The sequence below is a fragment of the Agelaius phoeniceus genome, chromosome 1 (genome assembly GCF_051311805.1).
Source record: "Agelaius phoeniceus isolate bAgePho1 chromosome 1, bAgePho1.hap1, whole genome shotgun sequence".
Classification (NCBI taxonomy): Eukaryota; Metazoa; Chordata; class Aves; order Passeriformes; family Icteridae; genus Agelaius; species Agelaius phoeniceus.
In genome coordinates, this window is record NC_135265.1 from 45,032,368 (window position 1) to 45,055,099 (window position 22,732).

At 43.3% G+C, this 22,732-nt stretch overlaps 3 protein-coding genes across 4 annotated transcripts in view; 2 read left to right on the forward strand and 1 right to left on the reverse strand.

Annotated features, from left to right (window-relative positions):
• Positions 1-1,553: 1,553 nt before the first annotated feature.
• CCR9 (C-C motif chemokine receptor 9) lies at positions 1,554-8,762 on the reverse strand. Its single transcript, XM_054629978.2, has 2 exons — positions 8,465-8,762; positions 1,554-2,803 (listed from the first exon to the last, which is right to left on the reverse strand). Exons 1-2 carry the CDS (start codon positions 8,760-8,762, stop codon positions 1,626-1,628), a joined length of 1,476 nt encoding a protein of 491 aa, XP_054485953.2. The 3' UTR covers positions 1,554-1,625.
• TMPPE (transmembrane protein with metallophosphoesterase domain) lies at positions 8,676-15,962 on the forward strand. 2 transcript variants are annotated; one of them, XM_054636912.2, is made up of 2 exons: positions 8,676-8,814; positions 11,499-15,962. In XM_054636912.2, the coding sequence occupies exon 2, from the start codon at positions 11,588-11,590 to the stop codon at positions 12,902-12,904; it is 1,317 nt and encodes a 438-aa protein (XP_054492887.2). In that variant the 5' UTR covers positions 8,676-8,814; positions 11,499-11,587; the 3' UTR covers positions 12,905-15,962. The 2 variants fall into 2 exon arrangements, with proteins under 2 accessions (XP_054492887.2, XP_077034024.1); XM_077177909.1 differs by lacking the exon at positions 8,676-8,814 and adding an exon at positions 10,901-11,029.
• Positions 8,681-22,732, forward strand: part of GLB1 (galactosidase beta 1) — a 41,555-nt gene continuing 27,503 nt past the window's right edge. The window contains exons 1-2 of the mRNA XM_054636890.2: positions 8,681-8,814; positions 18,627-18,808. Of these exons, the coding sequence (XP_054492865.2) occupies positions 8,761-8,814; positions 18,627-18,808 (236 nt within the window). The 5' untranslated portion in view covers positions 8,681-8,760. The remainder of the gene's footprint in view (positions 8,815-18,626; positions 18,809-22,732) is intronic.

Here is a 22,732-nt window from a genome sequence, read left to right on the forward strand (position 1 = left end):
GCTCTGGTGCCTGCAGGGTTATCAACTGCAGCTTCCACACCACAAGGGTTAGATATTTGAAATAGACCCTCTTAGCAAAGTTTTCCTTTGGCCTCTTTTGAGAGGGATGCTGTGATTGCAAACAGGTTATGTGTATGGATCCAAACTGGGAAGGATGTGTGGGCAAGAAACAACCAGTTCATCCCTTTGGTGTATGTGGCAGTGCCTTTATTTAATTTTGGCTTCTGTCTGCTGAGCACAAATTACAAAACCCCCCCCCACCCTTCTTATACACACAGTGAAAGCTATATACATCTTTGACTATTTTTCTTTCTAAGGAAAAGGTAAAAAAAAAAAATCCTAATAGACGTATATGAAACTTGAACCCTATCTGCCTAGGTATAGCTAGAAAAGCAGCACCAAACTGTGCAGAAAGCTCTTGTTTACCAACATGCTTTAATGATAAATGCACAATGAAAACCCTTTTTCCCTGGAAGAGCTAAGTACCAGAAGGCAAACCAGATTAGATGAGATTATTTAAAACAAAGCCTCCTGAGCACTACATCCTGCAATTGAAGAGTGGGAGGTGCAGGCTGTGGTCAGGCAGGACAGGTGAGGCCATGTCCCTGTGAGGGGATGAGCAAGGGGGAACAGATAAATGATGCCCTGTGGGCTCAGGTTTTGGGATGCATTACAGCACACCACTTCTGGGAATGACAGCCTCCACAACCTGATGTCTCATTCCAAATTTCATTAGGTTTGATGCTTAATTACTCCCTGTCTTGCTGGTCCTAGGTTAAATATACTTTCCAAAGATACTGGTGCATTACTGGTGGTCAGCTGAACCATGGGTTTGGTTTTTCTGTTCTGGTTTATGACAGCTTTGCACCATACAGCAAATATCCCAGGACAGAAAACTCAATGTCTCCAAAGCCTTTATTTATTATTGTGAAGTGTGATTTCTTTCCAGTATCAAAACACCAGCCATCATACCTGACATCACACAGCTAAAATACAGGAGAAAGACAGACCACATTCTGCAATGCCCATTTTATGTACATGAACAACTGGCTTTTCTTTGCAAGAAAAAACACCTATGCAGCCAAACAGAGTTGCATTTGCCCGGGCACAGAGAGCAACATTTGGTCACTGCTACAAACCAGTGTCAGAGCTAAAGGCCATTCTCCTTTACACAGGACGGGATCTAGTGTAGGAATCTGGCAGGGCTCCCAAGTCAGGCCACATTCATAGGGGAACCTGGTGTGACAGCAAATTAAGGCTGGGCCCCCTCTTGCTGCTTCCTATGGACAGAAAGCTTCATCTGCCTGTGTTGCAGCCGTAGCTGGGTTTATCACCTGCTGCGAGACTTGTTATTTCAGGTTGTGGTCTGAGCTGCAGATGGGCCAGCTGTCACAAAGATATTTTTTGTGACAGTTCTGTTTATAGCATATAAATGTTTATATGGTTCCATTTTGCTCCCATCTGCCAAAGGTTTCCTGTTCTCTCAGCCAGCAACCCTCAGTTGGTTCCCACACATCAAGGGCAGGTCCCCAACCCTTTCTGCACCTCTGGGATAATCTTTGGGGTATACAGAGGGTTTCCAAAGAGCTTGGTACTTCTCTGGAGAGGAGAAGGTGAGGACTAACTTACAGGATGACTTTGCATGGAGGGGACATTACAGAGGAGGTCCAGTGAGTGTTGAGGATCAGGGAGTTCCTGACTCGCCGCCCCCCCAGCATGGCAAAGGACCAGTTTGAGCTGTGCTCCTGGCTGTCACAGGCAGAGGTGTGCTCCTGGGCCCTGCTCCAGCAGCAGCCACAGCTTTGCATCATCCTGCCCAGCGCCATCCTGAACCGCTCGCCAGCAAAGACATAGAGGAAAGGGTTGAGGCAGCTGTGGAGGAAGGCAATGATCTGGGTGACCTGCAGCCCAATGTCCAGCTGGTTGGCAACCTGACAACTGTGCACCACCCCCGTGTAGGTGTTGATGGCTTTTACCAGCAAAACAATATTGTATGGGAACTGAGAGAGGAGGAAAGCGGTGAGGATCATGGTGATGATCTTCAGTGACTTCTGCTTTTGAAATCTTTTGGCCTGTAGGAGGGTGTTGATGATAAGGGCATAACAAATCACCATGACAAGGAGCGGGAGGAAGAATCCTATGATGACTTTCAAGGCCAGGACCGTAACTCTGAAGATCACACTGACGTTTGGTGGGTACATAATTTTGCAAACTGTTACGTCACCCACCTGTGTGCTCTGGCTGTAAATGAGTTCTGGGATGCACAGGCTCACAGATGTCAGCCAGACAGCCAGGCACATGAGCCTGCTGTGCAGGAGCCACCTTCGCTTACAAGTTTTAGCTTTCATCGCTTGCACTACAGTGATGTACCTGTCAAAGCTGATGCAGGTTAGAAGCAAGCTGCAGCCATAGAAATTGATCTTATACATGCTGTTGACAACTTTGCACATGAAGTCCTTAAAGATCCATCCGTCGGAAGCAGCCTTGGCCCAGAAGGGGAAGGTGAATAGGAGCAGGAGGTCAGCGATGGCCAGGTGCAACAGGTACAGATCCATCATGCTCCTCCTGAAGTGGTATTTGCAATAGACAAGCACAACCAAGGTGTTCCCCACTGTGCCCACAGCGAAGATGAGCCAGAAAAACACTGGCAGGAAGGCTTGAGCAAACTGCCTGACCTGCCTCTTGTCACACATGAAGTCTGTGCTGTTGTTCACTGGGTTCTCACACAGGGACAGCACCATGCTGTCATTCCTGTAGTAATCCAAGCTACTCTTGCCAGGATGTGTGACCTGCAATATGACATCTAGTAAATTTGTGTTGAGAGGCTCAGTAAAACGTACATTTGCCCCTCTCCATCAGATGCAATTAAAATGCTTAATTTATTCCATTTAAATGAAAAATTGCAAGGGATGCCAGTGAAACAGATAATTTCAGATTGCTCTGGGTGTGCAGCACAGCAGAGATTTATAAAAATGACCCACTGAGTGAAAAACTCACAAAAGACCAGTTCACAACGTCCAGCCAACTTCAGTTATGAAAATGGCAGGTGGTGAAAGCATTATGTCTGTCAGAATTCCAACCATGGCTTGCTTGGCTTCAAATACATAACAAAAGGCAAAATGCCCAGCTTGGAAAGAGGTGGAGAAGAAGTCCTTGTGTTACTGCTACATTGGGATAGTACCAGTGGCTTGAAAGAGGCAGAAAACTGATGGAGACAAAGAGGGGGGGAAGGAAAAGGAGATGAACAGTGACATAGCTGTATACTCACAACATTTGCAGCTGCCATCTTCAGCCAGATTGCTCCTCAGTCCTGAAGGAAGCTCTGTAGCCTGGAGAGGAAAGATGGGGAAAAATAACTGATTTGAAACAACTCTCAAGCAGGACTGTGACCCTCTTCCTTGTGCTTCTTCTTCTTCTACTTTTAATAAAAACCTCAACTCCTTGAAACAGCTCTGGCCGGAAGATGAACAAACCACATCGAAATTGATGCTGCTGATTTGAATTATTTACTTATTTCCATTTTACAAATTTACATTTAGCCTATATTAGGTCTTGAGCTTCTCTGTGGCACTGTGCTGATTAAGTCCTTGGATGCACTACAGTTACCACTATCTCATTTTTATCAAGCTGTAGGCTCCCCAGTGTGCACATGTAAAAAGTAATCTAAAAGTACTGTATCTTGCAAAAGATTCATGAGAAAAATTGAAATTTTCTTCTAAAATTATTTAGCAACTAAGAAGGAAAAGTACCTGGCTTTAGTAGTACTTTGCAGTCTTAAATATTTGCATCCTCTGCAGCAAGTGATTAATCTCTACCTGCAACTTCTCTTTCTTGTCTGTGAGTTTAGGCACAGTGCTCATTGCTGTTGGCCTGCAAAGCTGATCATTGAGGCCCAGAAAACAAAAAAATATTGGGCTTTTTCTGCTGCAGATTGCTTTTCTAGTCAGTCCATCATCACAAAAGGTAGCTGAACCTGGTGGGCTCGATGCAACACAGATGCACCTAAGTATTCCACATGTTCTGCACCAGCTTGTGCAGAATAATGCCTTGTGACAACACAAGGTGAGTCAGTGCTACTGGGGACCTTCAACTGGCACAGACCTTTCCTCCAGACCCGTTCAAAAGCAGCTCATGTAACCGAGAGGTTGCCTTGCAGAAACCACAGCAGAAGCGGATGGAGCCAAACCTCCTCCATGGGGAAATGGCCCATGTTCATGCTCTGACTTCCCTCTGACTGCTCCTTGTGGCTGACAAAAAGCACCTATGGCTGTGGCTGGCAGCAGTCAGGAAGCTCCTGATTTCTCCCCAGAACTTACTTCTAATGTGTCATTGAAGCATCTGGTGAAGGGTGCAGAGCTGTGTATCCCCAGGGAGCTTTTTTATGTTATTTTCTTCTAGCTGTCAAACCTACCTTAAATTGCAAACAAAAAGATCATTGTAACTGGGCCAGTTCAGTGGGGAAAAAAAAATAGGTGATTTGTAATTTAGTTCCTTTTCCATGGAGGCTGCTCATGGGAAAGAGAGACGTGAATAGTGGAGGAGTGAGGGGACTCATTGGGACAGTTGTTGCGGGGGGACCAGCCTGGATGTGGCACCCAGGAGTCACACTCTGCATGTAATGTTTGCTCTTTACACCTACAATTAACCTCTTAGTAGGCTGAGCTGAGTGTGTGCTCCTGGGGCCTCAGCCTGATTAGACCTGTCACAGACTGCTTACTCTGTGGCTTTCATGTTTTAGGTGGCTCAAACACATGTGGTAATCTTATCTTTCTTTTATTTTTATTTTGGGGTTTTTTCCTGGTAAGCTCTTTTGATACCAAAAGGACAATGTCTCATACCATCAATTTTCTGCTCATGTGCATCATCTAGCACAGGGCAAATCAGATATTGCTCCTAGGCTGTGTCCTGCTGCAGAACACTTTCACTGGGCAGAAAAAGTACCCTTGAACAAGAAGTGGGTTCCTCTCGGCAGCTTCCAGTGTCTTTTTGGGAGGCTGGGACAGGAATGAGCAGCCGGGTCTAGTGCTGCCCTCTCCAGGGTGACCCAAGGTCACAGCTACCCACTGCTGCCTGCCAAGGCTGCCAGCAGGCAGGAGTCAAGATTGCAGGGTCTGTCTCATGCCCTGCAACACCACGTGCTTTGCAAACAACAGCAAAAGGGAGCAAACCAAAAGTATAGCCGGGCCTTCAAGAGGAAAGGCCAGGCTATTCCTGCTGCAGAAAGTGGGGAGACCCAGGGCAAGATGGCAAACAGTCCCATAAAGTCCCCACTGGTGGCACATCTTTATGTGACAACCATCCAGAAGAGTGTGGCAGGGAAGACTTTGAAAAGGCAGTGAGAAGCGGTTAATAAAAGCATGAACTTGCACATGTCTTCTTTCTGGTAAGCTGGCATGCAAATGATGCTGACTTAAGTTCCCCTCTCTGCAGGAAGTCTGAGCACCATGGGGTTTTGCTTTAATGATGGTGTTCAGCTGTGACCAATGCTCGTTTGACTGAGACTTCAAGGAAATTTCCAAATTCAGGCTCAGTTCAAATTATGGAGAAAACAGTGATTCTGGCTAGGTTTTGGGTTGGGCTCTACTGTTACTTGGCACCATGCTCATGTCAGCAGCAAAGCATCTCCTTCCAAGGGGAAGGAGCCCAGGATGCTCAATGCTCCACTACAAAATCTCCCCTAAGGTGTCTGTGTATCTCTAATAATTGGTTGTCATCTTGGAACCCCTCATGAAACTCATGAGCTCCTCCTACAGGCATAGGTCTTTATGATGCTACCACTGTACAGGACTTGGCCTCTTCTACCTCCTGGGCCATCCTGCAGAAAAACAGAAGAGGGGGAGTAGATCTCAGCCAAACCCCAGGGCACCTGCTAAGGAAAGCACATGTGAAAGCACAGGCATAGACTCTGGGATTAGGGACGAGTTACCCTGAGCTTCCAAATGGCTGCCTGATGGTGGATCCACAGTAATTATCTGTAATTCAAGCTCGCTTGGCCCTTGGTATAATGCAAGCTGATTCAGCACTGGGAGAGCTACATTAACTGCAGTAGGGTAAATGCATGCCCATGAGCAAAGCCTCTGATGCAAAGGATCTTCACATCCTTTGGTCTCTCCTTCGTGAATCTGAGCCCTCACGTTCAGGATTTAAGTGACTTTAATCAGACTTAGTTTAATTCTCCCTGGAAGCAAAGTAATAAGTATAATTTAACCCACCACTTTACAGAGCCAGTCCCACTGTACTAAAAGCCCCCAGGGTAGATAAACCTCCAGACCAGAACACAGGCAGCTGCTAATCCTGTTCATCACTTTTCTGCCACATGACATTCATTAAGTGAGTGTTGCTGACAACAGCAGCTTTTTTGCCCCCAAGAATGCGAACAGAAGCAGAACAGTGTGAATGTTAGTCCTCTTACCAAATTTCTGCCAAACTGGTTCCTGATTTGTATGCTTACTCAATGCCATCCACAGTTAGATCCTTTCAAGCAAAATCAGAGACAAGGCAGTCAGCTCTTGCAATATCAGCATGCACTGTGAGATAACTTGTGATTTCCCTTCAGCTCATATTGGTGCAAAACTAAGCACCTCTGTTTTCCTTACAAATATATTGCTTTCATGTTCATCAAGAGAACTTGCAAGTGAAACACTGTTTTCTGTTTTGTTTAAAGTGAGAAAACTAAAGCCACCAGAACTTCTTCTGTCTTCTTTTTAACTTTGGGGTGCTTAAGCATAATTTGGGGATGATTTTTAAAGCTCTTCATTTATTGCAGGTACTATAGGCAGAGAAGTACTTAGCTTGACATTAGCTTTTACTTAACTGGAAAGATTTCACAGAAATAAAACAAAACTTAAGGTTATATCCTCTTCTGAGCATGACCAAGAAGTTTCCTTTTTTCACAGTGAAAATTGCACCATGTTTGCAGTAAATCTATATCTTTTAACATGCCAATTTTCCTTTCCTTGGGTAAAAAGAGGACATCAATCTGCTTCATTCCAAGCAGGCTGCTTGAGAGGTTCAATAACTCCTCAGACGGTCCGTTTAGGGGAGAGGCTGTGGCTGCAATTCACTGTCCTCTGTGAGGAGGGTATTTGCAGTCAGTGAAATCAGTGCCTCTGATTGCTATTTCAGACAGGTTACTTGTTTATGTAGATTACATACAGGGGTCCCTGGGGATTTCCATAAAGAGGAAAGAAAAGGGTCTTCTTGTTCCAGCATGGGTTTACAGTCATTAAACTTTTCCTTCTCTTCAGAAGGGTGGGGAGTTAAGAGTAGAAAACCAGCCTGAAAACTCTCTAACTGCCTCTGGCAATTAGAACATCCATCACAAAAATGCATCAGCCCAGCCAGGTAAACTTCTAAAAATAGCCTGCAGGCTGGCTCATACCGTGACTTTTAACTCTTGAGTTAACTCCCTGAAGAAGTGTGCAGGGCAAAAGGATAAAATGAGACTCACCAGGAATGAGCAAAGGAATGGCACACCAAAGATTGAGAGGCTGTGTGCCAGTGAGATCCTTAGTTGGCTACACACAGCACTGGGTACAAAGAACTGTATTTGAAGTGCTTCTACACACAGCATGAGGAAAAAGCAAGAGGAGCTTAAAAGCCTTGGCTCAGCCCCAGAGATGCACAGTCACTGGCATAAGAGAGCCTCCAGGTAAGGATTAAAGGACAAACAAATAAAGTGGGTGTTATTGTGGGAGGCTACTATAGGCCACCCGGCCAGGATGACAACACCAACAAATTAGTCTTTAAGCAACTAAGAAGTTCCTGTCAATCAACATAGCTGATAACAGGTCCATAAGATTCCTGAAGCACCTATACCTCTTGGTGCAGGTACTATGAGGACTGGGAAAGGTGCCCTCCTTGATTTGTTGCTTATTAACAGAGAGGGACTTGTGGGCAAAGTGATGATTTGTGACTTTCTTGAGTGATGATTTATGGCTTTCTTGGCCAAAGCAACCATGAGGCAATCAAGTTTAAAATCTCTGCTGACAGGAGGAAAACTGCCAGCAAAACTTCAACTCTGGATATGAAGTGAGCAAAATTCAGGCCATTCTGGGAACTAGTTAGTGAGGTCCCCTGGGAAAATGCCTCTTTCTGCCCAGCCAAGGCGGCAAAGGCTGCGGCTGTTCTGTCATTCCTCTGGGGAGCTGGGGCAAGCCCTTGGCCTTGGACCAGCCGGAGTGTGTGTGCTGCTGCAGATGATGGACTGAGCACTGAGCACAAAAGGCCAGAATCAGCTTTCTGTCCCGGCACTTATTGTGTGGGAGCAATCTTTGGAGATGTACTCCGCATTGGCGGCTGTCTCTTAGTTTAAGTGCAGGGCTCCCGAGAAAGGATGACAGTGCTTTAACATGGGAAGGAGAGCACCCAGGCCCCGTGCTTCCCGTCAGGATGATGGGCTACCCAGGGGAGACAAAGGTCAGCAAGACCTTTCCATCTAGGAAACTTCTGTGCGGGAGAAAACCTTGGATGTATTCAGCATCGGAGGTTGGATCCCGAAGTCTCCTGTGAGCGGCTGACACAGCACGGCAGTGCCGGAACACGGCAAGCAGCGCGCCCAGCCGCGGGGCATCAGGCGGGGCTGCCGGGGGGGGCGTCCCGGGAAGGGAGGGCAGGAGGAGGCCGGGCTCGGAGGGGTGGAGCGCCGCTGCCGCGGTGCCGGTGCGGAGGGAGGAGGAGGAGGAGGGATGCCCGTCCTGCGCCGGCCGTTTCCCGGCGGAGCCGTCAGCTGACGCCGCCGTTTCCTGGCTGCCGCCCGCCATGCTGCGGCTCCTGCTCCCGCTGGCCGCCCTGGCCGCGCTCCTCCGGGCGGCGGTGAGTGCCCGCCTCGCCTCCCACTCCGCCAGGGACACCCGGGGGCAGCGGGGGCCGGCTCTGAGGGGCGCGGGGGCCGCCGTGGCCGAGGGAGGGCTGGCAGGGGCCTCCTGCCGCCGCTGGAGGAAGGCGCTTCGCCTCGGTCCATTTTTAAACCACGAGCGATTCAGGGCTCATGGGCGGCGCACAGGACGCGGGTGCCGGGCTTGTGGCTGCGCCGAGGGGGGGAGAGCCCGGAGCCGGGGCAGGGAGGGGTCCGTGCCCTTCTCCCGAGCAGGGCGGCCGCTCCCGGCCCGCCGGAGGTGTGGAAGGGCTGGCGGTGCCGCCCGGCCGGAGCGGTGCTGCCGGCGCCGGGACTCCCTGCGCGCCCGGGAATCGCGGAGGCCTCGCTGAGCAGCCCGGGGCCGTGGGGAAACCGGTACCGACACTGCTGGTAGATCCCGTGGGAAAACGTGCTCATCCTGTGCTGTGTGAGGGGAGGGAAAGAGGTTTTTCCTGTTCTGCATAGATTCTGTTGTAGCCGCCTTGTCCCGGGGGACACAATACCACAGGCTAAGGACGAATCCTCACGCTCCACAGGTCTCGTGGTTTATGCCTCGAGTTGAAGGCAGAGTGATCCTATTACCGTGGTAGATGTTGTAGTTGGATGAGGCACGGGTGGTTAAAGATGTTTGAAAATTAGAACAACATCATGCGAGACCTTATGGAAGGGAAGATTAGGCCACAGTTAGTTGTGCTTTCTTAAGGATGAGGTTGCTGAGATTTCCAAAATTTTGAAGGTGGCAGGCAAGAACAAATACTCTTCAAACTTGGTAGTATTAGCACTTTTGGGGGATTTAATAGGTTCGTTTTAAACAGATAAAATACTGTAAAAATGCATCGTTTCAAGAATTTGCTGCCATGGGAGGTTGTAAAACCAGATAGTACTCAACAGATTAAAAAAAAATGGATTTGCCAAATTCAAATGCCTCAGGCTCATAAGCAACATCCAAGACTTTCCAACATCCATTTTCAACAACAAATGACTGTGCAAGGATTTGCCCTCTAATATCCCTAGTGTAGCAGCTTTTTCAGCTGAAGGAGTATGAGGGAGCAGACCACGGACTGTGGCCAGGGTCCTGTCATTTATTTAAACAGTGTTTCTTACTGCTGTTGTCCAGACAGAGTATTGCATGGTGCCTAGAGGACCTATGGACTTGAATCAGTAGGGCATTTATTGTGCTCTTATCTTCCTAGTTGTGTGTGTTTTCTGCAGAGACATATGTGCAAAATAGCACTATTTCTTAAGAGTAGTTTAGTAACAACTGAGAGGGTTTGAGGAGCTGAGGCTGACAGGCACAATTTCCCTTATCAGCCCACAGTTCCCTGACACAAGCAGTAAGGGAAGGGGTTTTTTAAAAACTTGGTCTAGTCCTCAAAATAGCTCAGGGTCCTGTCATCACAGATGTGCTAATGTTCTTTTAAATTAGCTTGAGAGGACATATGCAGCAGATAGCAACCGCAAACTGGGGTTTGCAGACTTCTGGGCTTAGGCTCACTGCTGAGCCCTACAATGCTGGTTTTGTGCCCTAGTTCTGAGATATTTTTGGCTGTAATGATTGCTTGCTTTCTCTAAGTGTGGCAGGAAGTGTTTTGAAAATAATTGTGCTATTATGGGGCTATTATGTCAGACACGGTCTCTGTTGTATGTTATGAAAGACTACCCAAACTTTTTTCATCTATGATTAAAATAAAACAATAGGTTTCTTCTAAATAGAAATGTGCAACCTGAGCATTAATAGAAACACGTGACTGAGCAAAATACAGAGCAAACCAGGGAATGCTGCTACCATTCAAACATAACTGATCCTTGCTTGCTCGTTTTCAGGCTGTGAGCAGTCATGCATTAGATTCTGTGCTCCCATCTAAAGGAGCAGGGTGTGGTATTTTAATCCCTTTTCAACCTGGTTGCATCCTGTTAAACCAGGATATACTAGAACAGGTGTTGAGTCTTGGAAAACTCTACATGTAGTGGAAGTGAGCTGGAAGTGAGTAGCAAAACACAGTGTGAGTTTCACTGATTCTACTGATTTCCAGGGCTTTGGAGAAATCTGATTCACAACGGCAGGCAAGGATATCTGCTGATCATCTGTAGTTTCTGGGACCACAGTTACATCTGTTCCAGTGGGGATTTCACTGCTGCTGTAGCATGTGTTAGTAGAGCCTCTTGCATTTGGTAAGAACGATGTAGGGTGATGCCTGCTTTTCAGATGGAGCCAACTGCTTGGCAAGAAGAACAGAAATCATGTATTAAGTTAATATCAGAAGCAGAAAGAAGAACATGTATGGGATTTACAAATGCTATAATGTTTTTTCCCAGGACTCATTGCATCCCTGTTGTGATGCATTGCCATCTACTATTAGGAAGTCTTGATGAGAAAAAAGTGTTTAAAAGAAAAGGGGGTATGGGGGAGAAATGATTGAGGGAGGCAGACAGGGAGCTTGGAAGGAGACTTCCAGCATCCAGTCTTTTCTGTTGTCTGGTTTACTCCACTTCAGGACATCTCCTCTGTGTCGTTACAGCAGTGATTCTGCATGACCCAGCATCTTGTGTAGTATGTAGAGTAACAGTCCTTTATTGCAGTCTGGGAAAAAGGGAATGTGTGTAATATTTTAAAGCGGCTCATACTGGTTCCTGGTTGCAGGCTTTGTTGACCCAAGGCATCCCTTCATAACCACATTATTGACTTCTGGAGACTTCTGCAGAACAGAAGAGAACAGTCAGGAAGCAAAGATGATCTCCTTCAAGCAACTGCCCATTGAAGCCAAGGCTGCAGTGGCTGCAGGAGTGGTTTTCTTCTCCATGATGCTATCACGGAGTTACCTGGCAGAAAAACTCGATTTCAGGACACGGCGCTGGCTTCTAAGGCTGCAAATGGCACTATTTGCTAATACACTCATGTTGATGGGATCTCTTCATGTTTGGAGAAGCACAGTCACCACGTTCACCAGATCTTCAGCTGCCAGCTCCTTCTGTTTCACGCTCTGGAAAATAGCTGTGTTCATGTTTCTAGCTTTGGCTCACTCAAGCTTCTTTACATTGCTATTTCTTGTTGCAGAAGAGCCCTATTTCTTTTCTTTAGCTGCCTACACTTGCTTGGGGGCCTATATTATTCTCATCTTCTTCCTCTTCACTCTAGGCTCTGTAGAGCAGGCTTACAAGTTCTTGGCTGGGAGAGGCGCTAAGGCAGGCACTGGCAACAAGAACAGAACAGCACTGAAACCAGTTCTGGCAGTCTTGCTGACTGTTGTGCTGACTGTTACTGGGCTGTTAAATGCTTCCCAGCCCCCTACTGTGAATTCAGTGGAGATTCCAGTTCATAAGCTGCCCTCAGCAATGAATAACCTGAAAGTGGTGTTGCTTTCAGATATCCATCTGGGGCCTACAGTTGGGAAGACCAAGCTTGCCATGATAGTGAGAATGGTTAAGGCTTTAAAACCAGACATCACCGTGATTGTTGGGGACCTGTCTGATGCTGAGGCAAAGATCATACGACCTGCTGTTGAGCCTCTTGGAGAACTTGATTCTCCTTTGGGGACTTACTTTGTCACAGGAAACCATGAGTACTACACCTCAGATGTTAGCAACTGGTTCGAGCTGTTAAAATCATTTAACATTCAGCCATTGCATAATGAGAATGTGAAGATTGTTTCACCAAAGAGCACTTCTGACTGGTTCTGCCTGGCTGGCGTGGATGATATTGAAGCAGATGTGTTGCGCTATTCGGGACATGGCATGGATTTGAAAAAAGCTCTCAGAGGTTGTAGCAGTGAGCATGCAATAGTGCTCCTAGCTCATCAGCCAATTGCTGCAAAGTGGGCCCTTCAGGAGAGACCAGACATAAATTTAATTCTCTCTGGCCATACTCATGGAGGGCAGATTTTCCCTCTAAATGCTGGAGCTTATCTGCTGAATCCATTCTTTGTTGGCTTGTACCAAGTTGGGCAGAATACCTTCGTCTATGTCAGCCCGGGGACGATGTACTATGGAATACCCATGAGGCTGGGCAGCAGAGCTGAAATAACAGAGATTATTCTACGTTCTCCTTGAGGAATTTTTTGTTTGGTTTTTTTTTTTTTGCCAGTATATTGGCTCTTCTACTATGAAAGCAAATCCTTTTTTGGGGAAGCCAGAGAAGATGTGTTGGGCTGAACTTCAAAAGGTTCTGTTAAGTTTGAGCAGAAAACACTAATAGTGTCTTGGGCCTATGAAACAAATTTGGGACATGTTAAATTACTGAAGTAATTATGTCTTTGACTTCATTATTTTTGAGGTTCTGCACTTAAAGATAACCCTGATGTCATGGAGATAATGTGTGTCCTGTGCATGTTTAGTAATACCTGTGTCCTGCAGCTACTTCATGTTCCACTGTTGGGTGTCCATCAGGCAGCTGCCTTACCAAATCTCAGGCAGATGAAGTTCTGAGCTTGTGCAATGAAGTCACTGATGTGTCCTTTGCAGAAAGGCCTGCAAGAATGTGCACTGAGTATGTAAACTCTGGGAGGCTTATGCTAGAGTTGTTGTGGGAGAGGAAGAGTTTAGGGTTGCATTTTTTTTTTTTTAAGTTGAGACTGGATATTTTTATCCTGCTAGCTGTCTGCAGCATGCGAAAAATTTGGTGAGACTGACACCAAAAGGTGAAAGTAACTGTCTTTCTCAGGCATTTTCCCCAGAATATTTGGGCATCCAGTAATTGTTTACTGAAAATAGCTCTAATAAAAGCAAATTAGGAGAATTCCAAAATTAACTTCTTTTGCTGTCTGAGCATACAGTACCTCCTTATATAAAGCACTAATTCCAAAGCTGAAATACTCAGTGTCTTTTGTCTTCATTCTGTATTTTTTTTCTTTCTGCCTAATTTTTCCTCCATCATTTTTCTCTTGCAAGAGTAAGTAGATGCTATTTCAATACAATGCAAATAAGTTAATGCTTGAAATTTGTTAAAGGCTTTAATATTTAAGTAAATTATGTCCTCTTTTAATGAGACTAAACTCTGCAGCAGGTGACTTTCCCTAAGAGCATTTGCATGTCAGTGTCCTGGTTGTCTGATGGGCACATAGGAGAGACACTGCTATGGGATAATGAATAGAGGATTTCTTCCCATCCTTCATAGGAGGGCTTATCATAAATTAACATAATTGTGGGATTTTTGAGGTATTAGAGAATAATTGATACAAACATTCTTGTTTCTATATCTTTGCATTCATGTAAGAAAGCCAGAATGTAAAATAATGTGTGACTTTTGTCCAGGCTGATGAAACACTTTACTTCTGTGCATCTTCACTCTCCTTCTCTCCCACCTCATTTCTGCTGCATGAAATATCACAAACCATTAGAGCATGGGAATCCTGCCTCTGTAGTCTGCAGCTGTAGCCACAGGGTTTTCCTTGCTCTGCCTTTCTGGCCAGCAGTGCCCGTGTTCCCCTCAGGCAGACCCACAGACCCTCTTTTGCATGGGGCAAAAGAGAGTGGTTCTTATTCAGGAGACTGAGGGTAGGAGACCAGAGCTGTGGTATTCAGTCTTTTCTTGCCTTCCTGTGTGATTCTGAACCAGACAACCACAAACACTTGGTTTCATTCTTCAGCTTCTGTTCTCATATTGAAGGAGATAGGTAGGGGTGTGTTTGAAAAGTACCGTAGTCTTTGTAAACTTGAGGGTTTTTGTAAGTTAAATTTTGAGGTTTGACTTCATCCACTCTGAGCATCTCCAGACAGAGCATCTAATTCCTAGGCTGGTTTTGAATCCTGCTCCTCTGTACAAACATCTTACATTTTTACTCAGGAATAATGAGAAATACTCTAAATGTGTCACAAAGGTTACTGGAATTGCTGGAGAAGTCAGTCTCCTCTTCTGAAAGACTGAATATCTTACCAGCCATGCTCTCTGCTTGCCAGATTAGATAATTTCTGTTTCTCACCACCTATAATTTTGTAAATTTTTTTTTATGATTGTGTGATTATTTCTACTTAACTATCCTAAAGTTTCCATGTGTATTCAACACTGCTTTTTGCAGTTGGTGGCATAGGAGGGAATGAGGAAGGAATTTTGATTGCTTGTAACCCTCTGGTTACTTGTCAACTTGCCTTCAATTAAGAGCTGTGTTCTGGGTTTAGAGGTGCAGAGTATTCTCACCTGGCCAGTAGTCCAGGAGGCTTTTTACACTTTTTGCACTGAACGTTCTTACCATGTTAAGAAGGCTAATTGTTAAGCCAGTTTCCTCAACAGGAGGCATTTGTGGGACTGATTTTAGATAGTGTCAGTTTCTCAGCGAGATGCTAGTATTATTTACTTTTTTCTCCCTGCCCTTTTTATTTCTCTCTTCATTCTGATCAAGTGTGTGCAAAAACATAGCTAAAGGGGTCCTTCTATCTCAGAATTTTATCATTACTTTGTATGTGCCTCTCTTAGAAGATAATTATGTATCCTTTCAGAAGCAGATATGTATCATTTTAGGAATGGTCATTGTCATTTCATACATTCGTTGAGTTCTCCTGATGTAATTTAGTTCTTGCCCCCTTTTTTGTATCTCTCCCTCTGAAAGGTTGTTTACTGGTGATTACTTCTTACTTAAAATGCTTTCTTTCTGTGCCAAAAGACTTTAAAGCCTTTTCTTATTTTCCTTTTTAATGATGAATGGAAAGTATCCTATATCAACTTTCTGTTTGATAAAAGGAATGAACCGTTTCTATAATCTCTCTAATCAGCAATCTCTAACTGTCCTTCAAGGTTCTTTCTATACTTTTTCCAGTTTGATTTGAGTGTACACAATGCAGACCTGTGTTCAGTATTTCAGATGAAGAAAAATTGCTGTGCTGCTTATTTTTTAATTTTTAATTTTTTTTGTAAATTTTATGTGTGTGTGTGTAAAGTATTTAATCTAGAGAACTTAACTAAATGAATATATATTTCATCCTTTAAAAGGCCAGTTCATTGGGGGCTGAGGAGGAGTTAATGTCAGAATTAATAGCAGAATATAATAGTATTGTCACTTTGTGAAAATTATATTTATTATATAATTACTGTAGAATGGATTGGAAAATATGTAAATTGTGGTATAACAAATGCTTTAAATGTTGGGATTTAATAAAACTTTATTCTTATAATCAACTATGAGGCTTCTAGTGACCTTTTATTTTGTACCAGTATGCATTGTAGCAGTTTGTGCTGAGTGGTTTTAACACACTCATTCTATTTACCAACAAAAAGCTACCAATAAAAAAACCTGACTAGTTTTGTAAACTCTTACACCCTTACTGCTCAATCAGTCATGGTGGAAAGTGGGAAAGCCCACTATTGCATTTGCCTAAAGCCTACTAGGAGAAAAAGGTGCAGACGGCAGGGGTGAGGATGTTATGCTGAGAAAAGGACCACTGAGAGGGCACAGAAAGTTTACTAAGAGAATATTTTGGAAGGAACTGAAGAACATGAGAGATTTGTGGTTCTCAATTTTGATACTTAAGCTTTGAGGTGGAGAAAGAGGTGTTCTGTGACTGGTCTAAGAGAGGCTAAAAATCTTCAGAGATGGAGGATTTGTACCTGCATTTGTTTGCTTTCTAAATAAGAAAAAAAAAAAACCTGGTTTTGTAAATTTGGAGAATGCGAGATTTTTGCCACTGAGATTTTTGCCACACACTGAGTTCTGTGTGTTGAAGATGGGAAAAAAAAATTTGTGTCAAGAGACATGCACATTATTAAATGTTGAAATAGCATTAGGGTTGCAAAAATAAACTCTTACTTGATTTAAGCAAGGACAAATTCTTTACTTCTTCTCATTTCCATGTGAGTATGCTCTGAGGGTGTAAGGTGCAACATGATATCATTGCCTGTAAGGGTCTGAATTTTCAGCTGGGCACTGATATGATTTGGTATGAAGGAAGTGGCACCTCAAACAGTGCTGTTTGTGTTGCTTACCAAACAAGCAGAGCCACAACCCCATCTTCAAGGGAGACAAAGTGGGAGTGAATTCCCTGCATATTCACAAGGGTGAGTATACAGTACTGGCAGAGCCAGACATAAATTCATGAGGACAGCTCTCTTGTTTTTGTTGCAAACTCTGGATCATCCACTGGCAATGAAGTAATGCTGAGGAATTGATCATGAAGGAAGTCTGTTTACAATGAATGATGAATGAGGTGAATTCGAAGTATTCTGGTAGCTTCCTCCCTCTCCTCACCCACGTAGTATCACTGTGTCACGAAGTGTATGTGTTGGGAAGGTGATTTACACCTATGGTCACAGCTTCAAAAACATGACTTCCAAATGGTAACTGGTTCAGTGGTTATCACTTTCATAATTAATACCTCCCTTTAATTGTTTTAAGATAGCCATGGTTCTCTGCCATAAGTGTCTGTCTCTGAGGGCGTGTAAACAGTTTTTTCAACATACATCATCTCAACAGCTCTCTGCCATGAATGGAACTAAGTGTCTTTTCCAGACTACTTGATGTGGTTAGTCTGAATGAGGAAGCTAAAATCCTCTTACAGAAGGACACCACAGCAATTTATTTCACCTCTCCTTATTTCCAGGGATAATGGCCTTTTAATGTGTAAGGTACTTCTATCCATAGTGGTGCTTTTTTTTTGGTTTCTTTTCTGTGTTATTGTGTTGGGTTTCAGAGTTCCACTTAGTCATGTTCATTTTGAAGCACTCAGCTCTGCATTAGTGCTGTGACTTGTCACAGTGCCCTAGAGTAAAAACACTTGAAGAATATGAAACAGCTGCTTGGTGTCTGTAAGGGTGTAACAGTTTCCTTCACAGGTACACATGGGACAATTCCATCCTAGTGCAGCATGTCCAGCTGTCAGGATGCAGGTTATAAATGAAAGATCATGAAAAAGTCACATACATTTAAATTGAACAGGAAGTAAGCAGCTATACCTACCTGTACATCCTTTTCAGCAGTAGTTTTCTTGAGGTCTAACAGCCTGGAGTTACTATAGCATCATAATTTCCTATGGAGAATCCTAACCCTTGAGTTACATTTATTCCAAAGCAGTTGGTTTGTATTTCCGAATTCTGTGTGGTCCTGATTTTGGAAAGGCCTGACATGCCCATACCTTTGTTGAATCAAGATTTATTTATCTTAATAAAGTTAGGTAATCTTAAGAGTGGGTTCATGTTTGTGGAAACAGAGCATAAAAAGCTTGTGCTGTGCAGCACTTGGCAGCCCCTTGCTTTTCATGTTTCCCTGGCATCTCCTGCTGTATCCTCTCATACTTGTTGCTACACATCCACCACACAATTTCACTTGTTCCCTGTTGGCAGAATGCTTTGAATTGCTATGTGTATCTAGGACATTTTCCACTACATTTTTTAGGTTTTCTGTAAAATAATACCTTTGTTGCTGATGGAACATACTGTTGTCTTCCTCCTCGGAGTTTGTAGTCTTGAAATGATTGTAAAGTGTTATCTCAGTTGCTGTTTAATGACAGTGTAGGGATAGGCATATTGGCCAATCCTGTAGGCCAATATCCGTCACTTAGCAATTTTGTCCTCCATTTTTCAGGAGGGAGTGTGTTTTCTTTGAACTATATCTGCTGGTTTCCTTGTTGTTTTATCCTTTGAAACATTGCACTGGCTCCCTTTCGCTGATTTGTTGTGCTAAGACTCGGGTGGGATATAGATAGCTAGAGGAAAGTCATTCACCATCTCTTATTTTAGGACCATTATATCTTCTATTGTAGACAACCCACAGATGTTGTATAGCCTATTCTCTGTGTCTTCCAAGGCAGAAAAAAATTATACCGTGTCTTTTTTTTTGTTTTGGTTTAGTTTTGTGTACAGAATGTACCTGAGAGGAGTTTTGGGATTGATTATGAATCCAACAGCTTTGTCAAGGATGGGAAACCTTTCCGTTACATCTCCGGTAGCATTCACTACTCGCGGGTGCCCTCGTACTACTGGAAAGACCGCCTGCTGAAGATGAAGATGGCAGGGCTTGATGCCATTCAAACGTGAGTAGCTGTTGATTTCCGAGGGATTTGTGGTCCTGGGAACTATATGAGAAGTCATTAAGAGCCTGCCATTGTTACTTGTTATTATTTTTCCAGTAATAGGTGAGGAAGCTCTGGAGAAGTGAAGGGTGGTACAGGATGACTTTTAACCACATAAATGGGGGCAGCTGGGCAGGTTGTAAGCAGCAGTCTGTTTCCCTGATGATAGGCAACTCCTCTGGCTTCACAACCCAGGGTGCAAATGTGACCTGAAATAAATTGTTGGACTATGAACTTTGGCAACTATGGAACAATTGTACATGCTCTGCCTCTGCCAGGGGCACTGTACTCTCTGGTCAAAAGGCAGACTAGGTGTGAGGAAACAACAACCTGTTAGTACAGCCTGGGTTGGTATCACTCAGAAGCCTTGAAAATGTTGTTGAATACTGCAGTAACATTTAAAAGCTATTTCAAGCTATTTCACCAGAAGCATTTAAATTTAGATAAATGGATGGGGAGCTAGGAGTACTTCTTAAAAAAAAAAAGCTTAAACAGCTTTCATTTGTGTGTGTGTATGTGTGCGTGCAAAACCCTTAGTCCTTGTCTTTTCTACCTGGTCATGTACTTAATTCAACAGATGAGGCACAAATTAAAAAAAAAAAAAATCAGCTTTCTCTTATTTTTGCCATGGCTTCATTGACAAGGGAAGTGGTACTGTGTGAGGCACAGTCTTTTCAGGCAATTATTGTAATTCCCAAACAGGTTTGTTTTCTTTTCTTAATTCATTGCAAGGCTCAGAGCTTCTCTTTGAAACCACCTGCTTTTGTGCTGTAAAAAGTTCAGCTTCTGGCAGTGCAGAGCTTGTAGGCTCAATAGGAGTGGTTTCTCACCCTTGAAATCTGTATTGTTGTTAGACCTGCAAGTTGCATGGTTCCTTTGTACTCTTGGGGATGAGACTAGTCAGAGTTAGTAGCTGAAGAACAGACAGCTACTAGAGAGAAAAAAAAGTTGAATTTTTCCAAATTTAGGGTTTTCTATTTTTTTTGCATATCTTAAGACTCTTGCCTGTGTTGGGATGATGCAGTCACTCTGGTGAGTGGTTTTGTGGTTGTTTTTGTTTTTTCTATTAAGGAATCAAGTTCTGTCTTTGCTCACATTAATAAGAGCAATGGGATTAGGTAACACACTTGCTCAGGACCCGGTTGCTGGATTTGCCCAAGTAATTACTTTTTGCTGAAATAAAAGTAATTTAAAGTGGACCTGGAAATTATGCCTTTTGGTGTCTGGCTTGAAGGTCAGCCTGGGACTGACCCTATGATCAGTGACTCCTATGATCCATAGTGTCTCATACTTCCCTTATGTCTCTCATTAATTTTCCTCCTCCTCCCATTACCCATGTGTTTTCAATGCCCTTTGTTCATTTCCAGCTTTCTCAAATATTCCATTTTTTTTCTTTTTATTTTTTTAAATTGCCTCTTCATGTCTCTGATGCATCACTGGAATTGAGATAGATATATTTTTTTTCCATTCCCTTTGTCACTGTTGTTCAATGGCAAAATTGCTGCAGGGCCAGTTTGGGTTTTTTCTTCTTGCTTTCTCCCTCTTCATTTGTGATCTCCCACTAACAAGGTGGGTTTTTTTCCTTCTTTCTTTTCTGCTTTTTTCCCTTGTTGAGACCTCTTACTCTGCTTTGCTGTTTTGCATTAGTATCTCTCTGCTGTGCAGGAAGGAGTGAAGATTTGTTGTTTTGCTGGTGCCAGCTGATCTCTGTTGGTCTTGGGAGAGCTGAGCTGTGTCTCTTTTGGCACAAAAGGTGCTGTGCAACTGGCAAGTGGTTATGGCAACTGTGGCTTTGGGTGTTGTTGCTGGATCACATCATAACAGCTTTATTAGTCTCCTCTTGTTTTTCTAAGAGCTGACTGAGATTCTTTGACTTTCTCTCTGATTACTGCTCACATCTGGATTTTTTCTGCTATGGTGAAAGATAGATCTGAAAGTGTACTTGAGAAGCAGAAAGATAAATCTGAAAGTGCACTTTAAAAGCACAAAGTGCTCCTGAGCCTTGCATTTTCTACAAGAGTCAAATCCATGTGTCTTTCCATTTGACACTAATCACTCTCTCTCCTGATGCTAAAAAAGCACCTCACCTACAAAAAAACCCTTTTGTTTTTCTTTGAGGTTTGTCAATAATCAAGTCTTTCTGCTCTTGATTATTTCAGATAAAGCTATGAGTATTCATATTACCCCAAATAAATCTTCTGTGATTTTGTATGATTTTGGTAAAAAAAATGGAAATTGGTCTGTGTGATTGGGTTTTTGTTTTCTCTTCTTCTGCATACTCTCTCCTGGATCAATAATACTACTAGCAAGGGACAGAGATACAAATTTTGTGAAGTCATTTTGGAATGAATGAGCAGCAGCACTGCCAAACTCTCTGGCAGAATGTGGTGGTTGGACTCCCAGTCTTGAGGCCTCATCTGAAGACTGTGATTTTGTTGCTTGGGATTTTTTTCCATAAGACAGGGAATGGTCCTGCTATAATTTGAAATATGGGAACCTTCCTTGTTCTTATCAAGGCATTCCCAGTGAGGTTTACCACTTCAAGAGACACAGGATCCTTATATTATGGGATTGTGCTTGTAAATACCTTGTGGATAAAGCCAACCAGACATGTTCTCCTTCCTGTTCTCTGCAGCCTTTTTTCCAAAAGGCTTTCTGTGCCTTGATGCATCATTCAGCTCATGACTGAGGCAGCAGTTCCTCCTGGTCTCTGGAATAGGTGAAGTCTGTACATGAATATAATTGTCTGCACCTGGTAACACCTTAAGCAATAACAGAACATGAGAAAACAGATGACAGTAAGCTTGATCTTATATTAAAGCCTAAGAGATCAAGGCTTACCCCTTCTAAAGAGCAGGTTTAAATTTAATGTTGTGGTTGGTGTGATGTCCCAGAAGGTGGTGGAGGAGGATGCTGAGGAGCTCACTCCCCACCTCAGCAGAGGTGTCTGGTCACACAGGCAACTGTCCTTGTTTTCAGTTTCTGACCTGTGTCTGCCAGATGGAAATGAGTGCTGGCTGAAGAAGGCATCTGGAAAGCACAGGAGATTTGGGGTTTGTTTTGTTTGTGCAGAGCAGATAAACAATTGCCACTAGATGGAGCAGAAGATGTATACAGGATTTACTGAGCAGTGGAGATGCTTCCTGGAAGAATCCACAGTTACTTTTACAGGCTCATAGAAAGTTAAAGAATGTTGAGCATTTTCTTTGTTTTACTCTATTTGTTGACTAATGAACAGAAGAGTGTAAACCTGTACAAAGTCCTTCTATGAAGGAGCTGCTGTTTAGAATATGGAATATTTAAAATTTAAACACAAATTACTGTTTTTAAAGACTCATATATGAGTAATTTAACTAGCATGCTCGTTGATGAAAGTAGTACAATTTATTCAATTTTACACCATTAAAATAATCCCACTCTGATATTACAGAGAGAATTATCTGTACATTAAAGAAGTTAAAGTGTGATTTTTTGCCTGTTGATAATATCTGAAATAGGAGAGGAAATCTGTAACTTCTAAAGAAAGGAAGGTTATAGCATGGAGCTTAGAAATTGTGTGTAAAGTAAAAATTGTGTGGAAAGTAAACTCATACAGAATAAATACTATATTTCAAGTTTGAAAAAGGATGAGATTTTCCTTTATAAGTTCATTATTCTGTAGCTAAAGCAGTACAGGGTTAACAACTGACTGTAAATTTTGACAATGGTACATAACAAATATAATCATTAAAGATAAAATTTCAATTATTTCATTTGAGACCATCACTAGCTGTAGAAAATATATTGCTGGATTAAAGTGTCACAGTAACCATTTTTAGACCAGTGTTTAAAATAAATTTTTATCATGATTCATTATATAAAACAATGGTTTCAGATCGGTCTTTT